A 15706-nucleotide genomic window follows, 5' to 3' on the forward strand; every position below is an offset into this window, starting at 1 on the left:
TAAAGGCAACTTGTTGAGGTTTATTTGGTGCAACTTTTCGAAAAGGTGCCTGACAATTTTAATTCTTAGATATAATGCATATTATTTCTATACCTTACAGGAGTTGCAAAACTTGTTAATTATTTTTCCCTTTCAGAAGTTGAACACAGTGGTGGGAATGATTGATGCATTTTTCTGAGGTCATCTGCAAGTCAGGAGCAGATCTGAATGTAGATCATGGGTCTGTGTACTGAATTGCATTACCTATTAGAAGATGTCTCTCTGTGCAAATTGCAATGGGCTAGATTAGCCCAATTAATGATTCATTAATGGGGTAAATACATATCTCAAAAAACTAAAAGAGCTTCTGATTCTTAGGAGAATTAAATGTGCTCGCCCTTCTAGCTAAAATTAATTAAGGCTAGATGCTGAACATCTTTAAGATCAGATACTATATTAATTTATTCTGAGAATAATGATATCCCAGATAATCTGTAATTTCTTGCATTTTTATGATATTATATTGTTCAAAAGAGTTCTTTATTCCTGTGTAGTTGCCAAAGTAGCAGGAACTCATGAATGTTAATAAAATACAGATACTTGCTTCTGCTCACTTTGTTGTATTTTATAATATTTCATAGGTAGTTTTTCTGTTTCCTTCTGTAGTGTCCTTTCATACATGGGTTGGAGAGCATACCTAGTATTAATTTCATCAAATATGTATTTAAGTCAGGATAAAATAATGTTGAAAATACTTCAGAGATTAAGATGTAATTAATTGGAAAAATTAATTAACTTAAGCAGAGCTTAAATTTTATGATGCCCAAAACATGAACTTTATTCTGCTGGTTGATTATTTTATGTCGTCTTAGTTAAAGGTTATATTGTCATGTGCTTGCTTTTATATATGTTGGTATGTGGATTTTGCTTTGTTTGTGTATGTGTTCTTTTGTTGTTTTGGGGGGGGGATTGTTTGTTTGTTTTGGGGGTTGCTTGTTTTGTTCTGTTTTAAAAAGGGTTTGTAACCAAGAACAGAATTAATGGAAACATAAAAAATAAGACATAGTGGGGAAAAGTAAACGCGATTTTGGTAGGGGAAGGCGATGCATCTAAAGCCTGTGAGACTTACGTGAAACAGTGAGCGCATGGGCAAACACTTGGGAATTCAGAACGTTACTCATTATAGCTGATACTGAAACTTACTGTGAAGTTGCAGGAAGGTTCTTGCCATGCCAAGTCATTGAGCAGTAAGAGAGTAGCTTATGATGTTGAAAAACATAGGGTGCTATGTAAATAATATTTTAGGGTGGGGTTTTTCAGAAGTGTTCAGCTGCAATCCATGTTTTCATGTGAAAAAGGCCAAAACCGGACATGTCAAATAACCTCCTTTGTATTATTTTTAATATACTTTCTACAGGGAAATGTATTTAATTTGTGATCACTGGTTTCCAAACTATAGTCAAGGTTCTTCAAGCCTTATAAGCTACTTTTAGGAAGACCTCAAAAGGTAACTGAGATCAGGTAGTTTAATGACTCTGCACATGCCTGCAGATTTCTTGAGAACGTTTTATGACACCTTCGCACTAAAAATTTGAATATGGTTGCCCTAAAACCCAGATTAAAGAAATGTTCACTATGCTGCAAGTATGTAGTCTCTACACTTTGCTGGATTTCCAATTATTAAAACAGTACTGATATTTAATAGTATTTTCCAATGCACTCAGATATTTTTATTAACCTGCAGTTTAAGTATGTTTAAAACCTGGTTCACTAGAGGGCAGTATTTTTCTATTTAATGTAGTATTTTGAAGTAAATATTCAGAGGTGCTGTCTCTTCTGATTTAGTGTTTGGTTTTATGTGTCTGTTTAATCAATTCTCAATAATCCTGACTTCTTGGGCCCTTCTCTTGCAAACTCTTGGACAGTTACTTTCTTTATGTGTCTCAGTAGTTGTCTAGCAGAAATAACGTCTGAAAGTTGTAAAATTAAACGTGTGTGAACGTTTAAAAGATGATGGCACTTAACATCAGTCTTAACAGCTGTCTACAGGAGAAACTGTACATTGGAAAATATTGGCGGAAGCTACTGAGGGAAGGGCCAAGAAGGGAGATGGATTTGGAGACATACTCAAACGTAAGGAAGGATGAGAGAGACCATAACCTGCTCTGTGTCCTGCAAAAGAAGCATATAGGGAAATGCAGAAGAAAGGGACATACAGACAGAGGCAGTATATCAGTATGTCATAGGGAGGGAATAGAGAAGGAAGGCTGGGCATGGGGAGGAAGGGAACGTGGGAATTTAAATACATGGAAGGCAGTAGGAAAGGTAAAAGTCAAAATAGCTGCATTGACTCATCTGTTTTCACACATCAGTGTTCTTCAGAAATATAACTACATTTCTATATATAGAAAAATAACTATAACTAACAGTGCTTCTGTGGGTTTTCTAACCTCTTGAGAAAGGAAAGCACCAATAAGGCCTTCTTTCACTACTTTATATCAAACTTGTTTAAGCAATGAGGATAAATTATTTAAGAGAATAAAAAAAGGGAAAAAATCAGAATCACAAGTGTTATTCAGAAAGATCCATTTTTGACCCTTTAATGTTTATTATCTCAACTTTAACGAGAGATGTAGTGAATGGTGGAAATTACCAAAACCCGTTCATTTACGGATTGGCAAACTTACCAGAAACAGTAAGAAGAATCTGCTTGTATTTCTTGGCCTAATTATTTGAGAGCAGCATCCCTGAGGCCACGCTGTGTAGGTAGAGTATAATGGTGGAAAGGGTTTCCTTAATTAATTGCCCGATTAATTTCTGTAAATTGTTTTTAACTAATGAGCTTGTCAGGAATTTCCAAGTCTGCCAGAAATACTGCGTTTGGGGGAAAAATGTCCCAAATTGGAATTAAAATTCCAAATTACTGAAATTTGGAGGGACAGGAAGAGGTGCAATATTTTCTTTGGAAGCAGTAGAAGTTTTCTACACCAGAAATATCTCGGTGTGTCGAAACGGAAAGGAACTCCCAGGTCCTTCTCCTTGGGGGGCCATGCCTCTGGGCGCAGGTAGCGTGTGAGCCCCCTGCCCGCGGTGCTGCGGATGTGTCGGGCGGCAGGTCTGCTGTGATGCTCTCACCGGTTACAGCAGGGAAAGTCAACGTGATCTCTCTTCTCCAGTAAGGTTTTTGGCACTCTAACAGCTTATTTGCCAATGAAGCTGAGTTTCTGTAAATACAGCAGGAAAACCTGAGCAGATATTTGTGTGAGAATTGTTTATTTTCTGGTGAAATTGCGAAGTATTGCTATTGTTGGCAAGCATTGTTTTTTGGTTTTGTTAAATGATACTTTCCCATGAAAGCATTTGTGAAATTTGCAAGCAGCTGCACATATGCCTGTCCTGAGTTAGAAAGGTTTGTCCTGCTAAACAAGTAGGTTAATGAGCAATATGCAGCAAGACTGTAGTAGGTACAACTCAGTTACCCAATAGTAAACTTCAGCAGTTTGAAAAAGTGTTTTGATAAAAGAAATCTATTAGATTTTATTTTTCTATTAGAGTTTGAGAGAGATTTTCAAATTCATTTTATTAAGGAAGTGGATGTGGAAATACAGACTCATTAGAAATGTAGTTACATGCCAAAAAGTTGTTAGATTTTACAGCCTACAAGTTTGAAATTTATTTTAAGTTGATAAATGAAATCTGGAAAACAGAATGGAGGGAGGAGGAAGAAGTTTGCTTTCCTAGCTTTTTTTTTTGATCGTTTGCTTGCACTTATTACTAATGCTATGTAGCCAAAGGAAATGTCTGAAATACTTGACTAATAAAAATTAGTCTTCAAAATTGTCAAGGTGCTTTGTATAATTAGACAGGTAAGGTATAGTAATTTGAGTCTGGTTTCTCAGTGCAGAACATCTTCTTTGTACTGTATCTGTATATGAAAATTTCTAGGGTGTTGTCGAAGAAATAACCCATCACTCAGAGAGAAAATAGTACTGTACCGTGCAAGTGCACACATAGAAATCTATGACAGATAGTGAACTGTAAATTCAAATCCAATTTTACTGTGCTCCAGCTTTCCCATAGAAGAAAAGTGAGATTGCTTAACTTTTTCCACATGACTTTTCAGTACTGAGATTTGCCAGTAATTTCCAGTCCAGTCTTCTGTCCCACTTTTGTTTAGTAGTCAAAAACGGCAAAAAGATTACTGCTCTGACATTTGTTTCGGAACAAACAAAGGGAGGGAGATTTCAAAATTTCTGACTGAGAACCCATTGATACACTGCTTTCTGGATTCCAGTTTCCCTGTTTTTTTGTTTTCTTTTTATAAGAACAAACACCTAAGTGTCATATTTTATAAGAGAATCGTAGTCCAAATATCCAAGAAAGCAAATATAGAGCATGTATTGTACTAGGTAGTGCTTGTCACCCTTTATTTAAAATAAAACAAACGTTTGCAAAAAATCTGAAGGCATATGGTTCAGATAACCACAGCCTTTCGGAGGCCTTCTGAAGCTATAAAATACAGTGGGAATTGTGTGCTTTCCTAATGTGAAAACAGAAACTGAGGTGATAACATGCGTGGAGATATTGCAGTATTTGTGTTGGAACTTCCACAGTGTCTGTAGGTTTTGGCAAGAATATTATTCGTTATTTTGAATAAACTGGTTTTAGAATTTAAGCAACTTTTACTTCAAACATCTGTGGTTTCTTCACATGGATAAAGATGTAGTAGGACATACGTTAAGGATTTTAGTTTTCTAAATTGAATTTATTATTCTTATTAGGTCATCCTTGGCAAGTACACCTGGCTTTCATACGAAGATGTATACATTAAAGCTGTTAATTTTGGAAATGGCTTAGCAGTATTGGGTCAGCAACCAAAGACTAACATTGCTATCTTTTGTGAGACTAGAGCTGAGTGGATGATTGCAGCACAGGCCTGTTTTATGTGCAACTACCAGCGTAAGTATGCGTCTTTCCTAAAATATTTATGTCTTTTGATCTTAGAACACAATCTGAAAACAAACCTTTTTCTTACTTCACTTTACACACTAAGAAAACTTTATGTAAAGTTTATACGGAGCATTTAAAACTACAAATAAAAAATACTGCACAAAGTAGAGACTGTGCACTTTATAGTGTTTTGCCTTACTGAATGGAGAAATGTTTGCAGCTGGAGTATGGTTTCTGTAAGTATATCTTGCTCAATGAATTTGTGAGAGGTTTATTTTCTTTTAATTTCAAATCAGTAGAGATTCCCAAGTTTCTAAAAACAAACAAACAAAAATCACACATGAATTCATTGACTCAGTTTCAGGAGTTGATGTGAAACCTTCATCTGTGCCTGTAAGTTTTGTTTTAACTGGATATTTTGTCAACTCTTCAATTTTGATTTTGATTAGAGTTTATCGTATTGTTATCTCTAAAAAGTGAAAAGGAATGAGTAACTCCTGAACATATTTTGGACAGCTCTTTCAAATTAAAAAGTTGCTTAGTAACTCCTTTACCAAACTGTAAGTCATTCCTTAACTCAAACCTTAGGCTGAGCCTGATATTTTTTTTAATGTCTTTATATTTTTCTTTCTTCTCGCCGCCTCTTGACTTTCTTATAGTCCATTGCATGTCATTTAATACATCCTAATGTAACCTGAATGCTGATTTGAGGCTATGCTCAAGGACAGGCTTGAGTCCTACTTCAGAAACATTAAGACTGTGTTCAGTTTTGGTGAGCTATTAAAAGTCAGTCTCACTCTCATTCATAGTATCTGGTTTAATTATACACTAACTGGATCCTTAACCCTGGCAGTGGACTGAGACTAGGTTTTCTGAGCTGGACGATACTCCTCAGTTTCTCATGGAGTGACCATAACAGAAGTGTCTTTTGGGCTCTTCTGTCCGATGACAGTCTTACTCCCATTCTGTAACTTCAAGTTACTATCCTTTAGGCTTCTGTTTTACTGTGGAGACCACGAACTGTGTTGGGGCAGAGGTGAGTCTGCTCAAGGAGGAGAAGGTGCTTTCTTGGCAGGATGAGTACACTGGCAGTTGCAGGCTGTGTTGGAGGTGCCTTTGAGGAGTGGCAGAACAGGACAGGCTGGCTGGAGGCGTCCTGGCACAGCTTCACTTCACAGCACAGGGCAGAGACAAATGCAAAGCCAAGTCTGCTCCCCTCTCACTCGAGTCATGTAGAGGGCCACAGCTGTGTCCGAGGTACATCTCTGCCACAGTGGAAAGCCTGCTGTATACCCTAACCTACTCTGAGCCTAAGCACAAGGATATGTGTAGGAGCTCTAGGCCTATTGTTCTTGCTGAGAAACCTATTATCTTAACCTGCTATAGGCATTGTTTTCAAATGTCTATTTCATCATCACTGTTTAATATGTCTTTCACCTAACTGTAAACCCAGCCTGGCTGGGTTCTGTGATGTTCTCGGGGGGACATTTCTCACTTTTCCACAGGGCACTCTAGAAGCTGCTGTTCCTCACAAGCTTTGGCTCTTCTCTCCCATGCCACATTTACCCTCCTTCAATAAGAGATGGGCTGTGAAAGCCAGATGTGCAGAAATTCCTGATTTACTACCTACCTACACTAAAGATATATATCAATTAGACTTTTCAGATTTTGGAAGCAAGCCTAACAAGAAAATTTTGTCTTAAATGGTCCCCCTCTGCTCTAAGCATGAGTCTGTTTCAGTTTGAGAAGCCATATGTTCATGAGTATATAGCAGTTTTCATTTAAGTCTTTACTGGGGGTCTGTGTGGTTATTTTGTGTATACCCTTACGCTGTTTTATTCCCTCAGTTTTAAGGGTGAAGTTGGTTACACGATGCACTGCCCTAGCCCATACCGTTTCAGTATCAACCTGCTTGCCGTGTATGATGACTAGCTCTGCGGACAAGGAGAGAGTGGATGTTGTATACTGTGACTTTAGCAAGGCCTTTGACATGGTTTCCTGTAGTATCTGTACATCCAAACTATTTAGATAGAGACTGGATAAGTAGCTGGTAAGATGGATGGAAAATTCCTTGGTCCATTGGCTGAAAGGATTGTGATCAGCAGGACAAAGTTAGCTGCCAGCCCTCGGGGGCTGCTACCGTGTCCAATACTGTTTAATGTCTTTATTGAAGATCTGGATGACGGGACAGTGTAAACTCAGCAGGTCACAGCCCATAGCAAGTTCGCGGGAGCAGCCAGTACCCTGGAGGGCAAGGCTGATGTTCAGAGGGGCCTGTCAGCCCTGTGGGCTGTTGGGAACCTCGTGGAGTTCAAGGAAGGCAATTACAAATTCCTGTGTGTGTGCTGGAATAACCTCATGCATCAGTAAAGGCTGGGGGACAACTGGATAGAGAGCAGCTTTGCAGACGAGGACCTGCGGGTCCTGATGGATAGCGAGTCAACCATGAGTACGCAGTGCCTTCTTGCAGCAAAGGCCAACAGCATCCTGGGTGGTGGTAACATGAGTGTAGCAGGTAGGTCCAGGGAAGTGGTCCTTCTCCTCCGTTTGCATGCTGGTGAGACCACATCTAGAGTACTGTGCCCAGTTTTGGGCTTCCCAGTAGAAAAAAAAGACCATGACGTACTGGAGTGAGTCTGGTGGAGGGCTGCCAAGATGCTGAAGGAGTTGGAGAACGTGATATACGAGAAGAGGCTGATAGCCTCTGTTCAGCGTCTGTTCAGCATTAAGATGAGTGCGCTGAGATCTTGTTGCTGTCTAGAACTATCTAATGGGAGCGTATAGAGAGGATGAAGCCAGACTCTGCTCAAAGGTGTGTTTTGGTAAGACTGGAGGCAACAGGCACAAGTTGAAACACAGAATAATTTGATTAGATTTTAGGACAAACGTCTTCATTGTGAGGGCGGTTAAATATTGGGACAGGAGTCTAGAACGGTTGTGAAATCTCCATCCTTGGAGATACTTAAAACCGGACTGGCCATGGCCCTGAGCACTCTGCTCTAATGAACTGTTTTGTGCAGGTGATCTTCCCGGGTGCCTTCCAACCTAAATTCAGTGATATTTTTGGTCCTTTCTTCAGTGAGTGACTGCTGCTAATTTGCCTGCCAGAGCAGAGATCTGCACAGGCTGTTCTCAGATGAGATGCCTGTGTTGCTTTTAAACTACATGTCTCATAATACACTGTGTCAGTTCCCTTTTATCACTTTTGGGATCTGTTAGATTCCTAGTGACTATCCTGGGAATAAAATGCAAAGGCTTGTATCAATTATTTTTAATTTGGAAGTGAAGTACACTTACAAATCCTAGGAAGATTTTGTAATTTGAGGAGAAAAAATATCTGAGATAGTGGATGGATGTCGTGTGTAGAATGGTATGCATGTGTTTTTGGTTTTGTCGGGTTAATGTTTTAAATTCCCTTATTGAGACGTGCTTCAGCACACTGTCTGACGTGGTATTTAGCATCTAAGCTGTATGTCATCTTGCATGAACTTGGCTGACTTGTGTGTTGGCAGATGATGATGCTATCATGCAGTATTCACGTAGTCGGTTTGCTGAATGAATTATAACATTCAGAGGATGTTGAAGAAGTAGTGTGGCAAGATATTGCTAAATGACTTGTAAACTGAAAAATGCTAATATAAGTTTCACAACAGCTAACTGCTGTGGTAGTGTTGTGACATTCTTTCCGAATGTGAAATGTATTAAATCTGATGGTACATGTCCAGAACTGATGCCAAGAGAGCAGGTTCATCTGCTTCATGCCTAGTGTTGGAGAGAATGCCTTTTGTACTACAGAATTAAAATGGGGAAAGTAATTTTTATGTTATAGATTACTCACACAAACAAGTGGTTTTATGATTAGAAATACTTGCTTGATTGTAAACAATACTTTACATTGTTTGAAGCTATCTAAGTCTTGTGTTTGCAGGAGGTAGAGTGGGATTGCTAGTTCAAAAATGGAAAAAAAAGTACTAACATGAAAACAGATTTTCTTCCGAAGTATCTCCTCTTCATCTGTGTGAAGAGCTCTTCACTAGTGTGGGCAGATAAAACATCTGAGTGTATAATCAAATAATGAAATAAATAGGAAAGATTATGTTTCATTTTTCAATCATGCCTTCCTGAAGCTTGAGCAGAAGTGGTTTTGTCAGAATTGGTTTGGCTGAAGCCTGTAAAGGTATACTTTGGTTTTTATTTTTTATGTATGATGGATGCTGAAATACTCAGTTTAACATTCTAGTTACATTGAAATAAGTGGCAGAAGTTCTATTTGTTTCTTTAGGGCAAGGCTTTGTTCTTGTATATTAGCTGGCAAATGTAGTGGTGTTGAGATTCTTCTTTTTGTCAGACTTTTAGAGCAGTATTCCTAGCAGAAGTCCAGATATCAAAGACTCACTTGTACTATTGCACGTGTAAAGATGAACACAAAAGATAATCCCTTCTCAGTATGTCTTCAAGAGAAAAAGGAGAGAAAAAAAAATACCTAAACTTTCAGATTTGCCTGAAAAAGTTTTAGGTGCCAATGTGGAGAAGTGAGAATTTCACAGATCAGAGTCATTGCTCAGTTTTTTCTCTCCATGGCATCAGTACCCCATCATATAAATGGTATATCTCTCTCTTTGGCTCTGTCATATAGCTCTAAGTTATCCTTGATGTACTTAATTGTAGATGAGTAATTAACTACATAAATGGTTATTTCAGAGATTGTACTTTTCTTTCCGGGCGGTGTGTCGTCTCGGTTGTGCTTGTTGGCTTGGGGAAACTGAATTTCTGCTAGATGTTTATATAGCAGGGGTCACTGCAGTAAGTAGAGAGAGCTCGTGGGAACTAGTGGAGGCACTCTTCTGGACTTTGCTCCCACCAAATTAAAGAAAACACAGTGCATGTGCATTTGCCCTGCAACAGTTCTGAGCTATGATGGACTATTTTAACAAGGAAAAAATAAGTAGAGGTCAACTATTTACTTTTCTGTGGAAGACGACTGCTTTTGAGTTCTTCCTTAGTATTCTGCACTGGGTTAGTAACTCCCTGGATTTCAGATCTTAGAATACAGCAGAGTTTGATTTTTTTTTTTTTTTTATTTTTTTATTTTTGCTGCAATGAACATAGTATAGTTACAGCCCTGATGTGCAATGAGGTGTCTTGTTTTAGTAATTATGTTGTTCAAATATTCAGCTAAATCCAGACTAAAATACAAAAGAAATTCAGATACCTAATGTGAACAAAACTTCCAGCACTGATGTTGTTATTATTAATGATTGTGTTGATTGATTACAACTTTTTTGAGATGCCCCTGTTTAAGATTCTGCTTGGAAAATAGGAAATTTTTTTTTTTTTTGAGAGCAATACCTCTCTACCTTTTTGAGCTGCCTTTTTCTTCCCCAGTCTCCTCCTGCGTTTTCTCATGCAGTTCCCGTAGAAATGGCAGGAAATTGAACATGATTTTAAATTTGTTAATATGAAATAATTGTGGTTTGACACTCTGTTGCTAAAGAGCTGTCCTTAAATACAGGAAACAGTGTTTCTAATAGTCAGTTTCCTAAATCTTTTCTTTCCTTGCTGTTCTGTATTCTCATGATGTCAGTTCAATGTCTAATGATTAAACCTTTATTATGTTGTTTTAAATAGATGGGAGAATATGATAGTCACAGATTTATTACTGAGTGTGAGACTTAATCTGCTGATGACGTATTACAATCTTACAATAATTTCTTATTAGCAGTCAGTTTTAAAAGGCTAGTAACAAAGCATGTGAATTCTGAAAAGAGAAGTCACATGAATGAAAGCTGTTTCTTTCCTGTATACAAGAGGACTGTTAAACAGTGTCTTAAAGTAGGCATCTGTTCTCAGTTTTAAAATGGTAAAAGTCATGAAGGTACAAGAGCAGATCTAGAAGAGAATTACATAGGGTAATGCAGTTTTGGTATCTCTAGTTAGACCTTGAAAAATGGTCTGAAAAATGGTTGAAAAATAGTAAACAGTCACGTAGACAGTGGTTGTTCTTTATTCCTTCTGGGAGTAACTGAAAATTATGCTGTATTTAAGTCCATGTAATATGTATTTTTTTAAAGCACAAAACTATACCACCTTTATATTAGTTGACAAATATTTTTACTGTTTTGCCTGACTTAGAATAGGTTAATCTCAGCCCTTTATTGTAGACTATGCTTGAAAGTGTAAAATAGAGATTCACCTTTTTTTTTTTCCTTCCCCATTTTCTGTTTCAGTTGTTACTCTCTATGCCACTCTGGGAGGCCCAGCAATAGTACATGGGCTAAATGAAACGGAGGTGACCACCATCATTACTAGTAAAGAATTGATGCAAACAAAATTGAAGGTCAGAAGACTATTCTTTGTCTACCTCTTTCCAGTGTATCTGTTCATTATTGTTAAAAAGGCTGGTTCCGTTGTACAGAACAATGATTTACTGCTTTTTGTAGGACAGACAGTTCTTTTAGAATAAGATCTGTCTTCATGTACAGAAAAAAACATAGTTAGCCTTCAGTGGGATTTAGGCTCCTCAATGACTTTGGAGAACGGGATGAGCAGTTTGCACTATGGAAGAGCTGCAGTGCTGCCTGGAACAACACCTTTCCAAGAAACTGCTGTGGTTTCTGGGTGGATTTAGTGTCTATAAATTTAACAGCTGAAGCAAATGGGAAGAGCAGAAAAATGTATAAACTGTATATGAATAGCTAAATATGATCATCCTCCTGATTTATTGTTGGATGTTTTCCCAGCAGAGAATGGCTCTTAAATTTAAAGACTTAAACTCAAAGAGTTAGAGCTGTTTTCCAGTGCCGGGTAAAGCGTATTGAACGTTGAGAACACTTTTTACTTACTGACCCACATTGAATACGCAAGTGGAACCACTAATCTGCATGGGTTTCATCATGATGTGTTTTGGGGGAACTAGACCTTTCACATAAGGGAATTGTTTTAATTAAAAACTGTGTGCTGTTGCTGAATTTTGAATGAGAATTTCCCAAACCTGTTTTTTTTTTTTTTTGAAGTTACTAGAATGACAGTATATATACAATGCACATTTATTTCAGCTTGTAGTAAGAGAATTAATTTCTTCGGCTAGAGGTGATAATCATCTCTTCTTCCACTAGAACACTGATAATTGTTTTAGAACTCGCATTTTGTTTGAAACGCTTGACTAGTGCTTAACTAATAACTTTCTGTATTTTTGCTAGCTGTTGCTTATTTTAAATAGCATAGTAATCAAGGAGCAACATAACATAAGAATTATGTGAGCTCAGTGTCACCAGCTGCCCAGGACCTTTTCTTCTCAGTGTTCTGTGAGAGTGGAAAGTCAATTATCTCTACAAATCTTTGCAGTCTTATTTGTGGACTTTTTGTGAAATAAGACCCAGATCAGTAAAAGGTTGGAAAAGTTTTTGGACTTGTAAGTGGAAAGTTCAATTAGTCCTGTGAATCTAGATGTGGAAAGTTTCAAGCTTTGCAACTGTTTGAGCTGGTTTATCCTCTGATATTTTAAATCCTCAGATATTTTATGTCAGTGGTTTTTTTTAATGTACACAGTAGATAGATTTCCCCCCCCGCCCTTCTCGTTAGCACAAACCTCATGTTTGATTCTGAACACGTGTTCATTTCCACAGGAGATAGTTTCTCAAGTTCCACGTCTGCGACATATTATTACGGTGGATGGCAAACCAACAACATGGTCAGAGTTTCCCAAGGGTGTAATTGTTCACACTATGGCTTCTGTGCAAGCTATGGGGGCCAAGGCAGATACTGGTAGGTTATCTGTTCTTTCTGTTTGGATCATCTCATTTGTTGTCCTACTTTGACCCTGTGGAGTAAACTTGGGGAAATTGCAGATCTGAAACAATTATGCAGTGATTAACCTTTTATCATCTGCTTTTTCTTTAAATAAAATCTCTGGGGTGTTTTGGGTTGGTTGTGGTTGGATTTTAGGGTGTGGGGGTTTTTTTATTTGTTTTGTTTTGTTTTTCAACAGAGTAGAGTAAAATGCTTTTAATAAAAACTGTCTTCTCCACAAGAAGTGTCACGTGTTGAAGAGCAACTATTAGGATAAGCATTTAGGCCAGGATAGAAATTTAGAAAGCATTCTTGTGATCAGACATATTAAACCCAGGTTATTCAGAGCACACAGCGAAAATTATTGTGCATTTTATAGCAAAAGACATCAGTAATTCACTAAGTTTTGTTAAATTCACAAATAACAAAATGTAAAGTAGCCATTTAAATCTGGTAGAACTCAGTCCCTTTTACTGCATTTCTGAAAGTATCAATGTACTGTGTAAATTTCTTGAAATCTATTTCCAATCTATGTAACATTTTTAGAATTAGAATTCAGAATTCCAGAAGGTGTTTTAACTATTATCATAACAAATTCTTATTCTTGGCTCTGAAGAGCTGCTAAACCTGGTATCTTAAGATTTCATTGTATTCAGTAGTTGCTTTCTTCTGTTCTTATTCTTTGTGTTTTCAGAATCTTTTAACCACTGAAGGCACATGAATGTTGGATTGAATTTTGTTTTAGGAGTAGGATGGGTGGTTAATCCATCTGCCGTTGATGTTTAGGGAATGGCAGGTTTGCTCCCAACATCGTGACCTCTCCATTTCTTTAAAAGATGGTTTTCCCTTTTTGATGTACCAGTTTTATGTACCATTAAAACTGTTTCAGATAACACCAACAGAAAAAATTATGGCTATAATTCATTAGCTCCTTGAGATTTGTTAATCTATGTGCTATGTAAGAAGGTGTCTAATTCTTCTTTCTTCAGTCTTTTAAATATTATATACTATACACTATAATAAAGGAACATTATCTTTTGTCAAGCTAACCATTCATAAATTGTGGAATATTACAATGAATTGTTTATGGTCAAGCATGTTCACTTAATATTATATTAAGTATATGAGCTGCTGTTTATGTTTTTTTCCTCTGTGTTGTTCATTGTGCAGGATGGACAGGATTCAGTGAGTGGGAAATTATTAAATATGCTTTCATTTTTCTCATTCAGCGTGTATGTTGTGCCACATATATTGTGCATTATGCAGTTTCTCCTCTGAATAAACACAATTGTTTTCGTATTTTCTTGTTCTCAGTGCAAGTATTTAGAAAACACTTTAATCCTATTAAAGCTATTGAACTTCCTTTAAATATATATAGAAATTGGACCTCATGTTGGCTCAGCAGTGCCTTGCTGCAGGTGTTGCAAATGTGGCAGCGTGGTGTTCCCCTGCCAGGGAGCACATGGGACAGTAGCTTTGCAAACGGGGATTGACCCCGCGGCAGCGTGCAACCTGTGCAGCGTACCTTCCTAGGGATGCGAAGCTTTGTGGCGTTTTGGAGAAGCTCTGCCATTTTTCTCTCCTCTGCAGGAATATGGGAAACATAACAGAAGAAGCCTTTTTGTGGTAGACTAGGACGATCACTCCAAGTATTGCTCTTCTAATACAAAGAAGTTCCTACTCTTTATGAAGGCACTTAAGCTTGACCACAATCTTTTTAACCGAAAGGAAAATGTAATAGCAATAGTCACGTAGTGTTATATTGGAATGACTGCTGAAATATGTTAGTATATCAGATCTCCCAGTCTGATAGGCTCTCCACACATTATACATTCTCTTTTTTAACACAAATTACAGGAAACAAACAGCAGGCCAGGCCTGTGCCCTCGGATATCGCAGTGATCATGTACACAAGTGGATCCACAGGAGTTCCCAAAGGAGTTATGATCTCCCATTGCAACATAATTGCTGGGATAACTGGAATGGCTGAGAGGATTCCAAATTTGGGGTATGTACCAACAGTTACTTACCAGCAAATAAAGAAGTCATATAGTTGCATATAATTTTAGATTAATTACTGTGTAAAATATTAACTGTTTTATGTTGCTTTGTCTGTGACACATGATGCTATGCACTGCTGTCTGAGCATCTTCCAGTACTGCATTAAATGACATGACTACTTCATGTGCCGTTTGTTCTCTCGTCTGGTGTATGTGGGCAAGACCAGGACACAAGCCTGTGAGGCCGCCTTGCACTAGAGTGGTTGAAATCTTCCCTAAGCAGTACTTCCTTTGGTTAGCGTTAAATTCTGTGGTTTCTTTCTGTTTGGTGCAGTTTTTCATCTTGTCCACAGAGTTGCCTTTGCAACCGTAATACACGGTTAATTGTCTTGGGATGAGTAAACATGACACCTTGTTCATGCCTTACACCTACAGTATGTAGTACGCAACTTTTAAAGCAAAACCCACATTATTTGAAATATGTTCTCAAGCTCAAAATCATTTTTCCACTTTCTCTAGTTCTGCAGTAAGCTCTGTGTAAATTTGGCTTAATGACTCATCTGATGCCTCTAATGGTATAACATAAACCTATCTCTTAAAAATTCTTTACAGGGAAAAAGACATCTATATTGGCTATTTGCCTCTTGCCCATGTTCTGGAGCTCAGTGCTGAACTGGTGTGTCTGTCTCATGGGTGCTGCATTGGTTACTCTTCGCCTCAGACATTAGCTGACCAGGTATGTTGTAGATGTAAGCCCTTATGGTGGGGAAAAAAAAAATTACTCAGATCAGGTCTTTGTAATATTTCTTAAAAAATATTGCAACAAATCTTCTTTTCTACAATTCATGAAACAGGTATTGGTGGTTATGACTGGTACTCTGGACTAGTTTTAATTGTTAAAATATAATTTAAATGAAAGTGATTGTTTGAAAGATGTACTTTCATTTTGTTTCTCATGTTAAAAATCTTGAATGTGTCTGCTAGTAAAC

The 15706-nt window shown here is 37.6% G+C and overlaps 1 protein-coding gene across 12 annotated transcripts in view; it reads left to right on the forward strand.

The window, feature by feature from the left end:
- The window catches only part of ACSL3 (acyl-CoA synthetase long chain family member 3), a 55670-nt gene that overhangs the window by 23028 nt on the left and 16936 nt on the right, over nucleotides 1-15706 (forward strand). For all 12 annotated transcript variants that reach the window (XR_012674831.1, XR_012674832.1, XM_075158178.1 and 9 more), the window contains 5 exons: nucleotides 4761-4938; nucleotides 11157-11266; nucleotides 12555-12693; nucleotides 14575-14725; nucleotides 15330-15453. Coding sequence is in view for 10 of the 12 variants with exons in the window: in XM_075158178.1 (XP_075014279.1) it covers nucleotides 4761-4938; nucleotides 11157-11266; nucleotides 12555-12693; nucleotides 14575-14725; nucleotides 15330-15453 (702 nt within the window). In the remaining 2 variants the exon portion in view is untranslated. The remainder of the gene's footprint in view (nucleotides 1-4760; nucleotides 4939-11156; nucleotides 11267-12554; nucleotides 12694-14574; nucleotides 14726-15329; nucleotides 15454-15706) is intronic.

This window comes from Calonectris borealis, chromosome 9, assembly GCF_964195595.1.
Source record: "Calonectris borealis chromosome 9, bCalBor7.hap1.2, whole genome shotgun sequence".
NCBI classification, from domain to species: domain Eukaryota; kingdom Metazoa; phylum Chordata; class Aves; order Procellariiformes; family Procellariidae; genus Calonectris; species Calonectris borealis.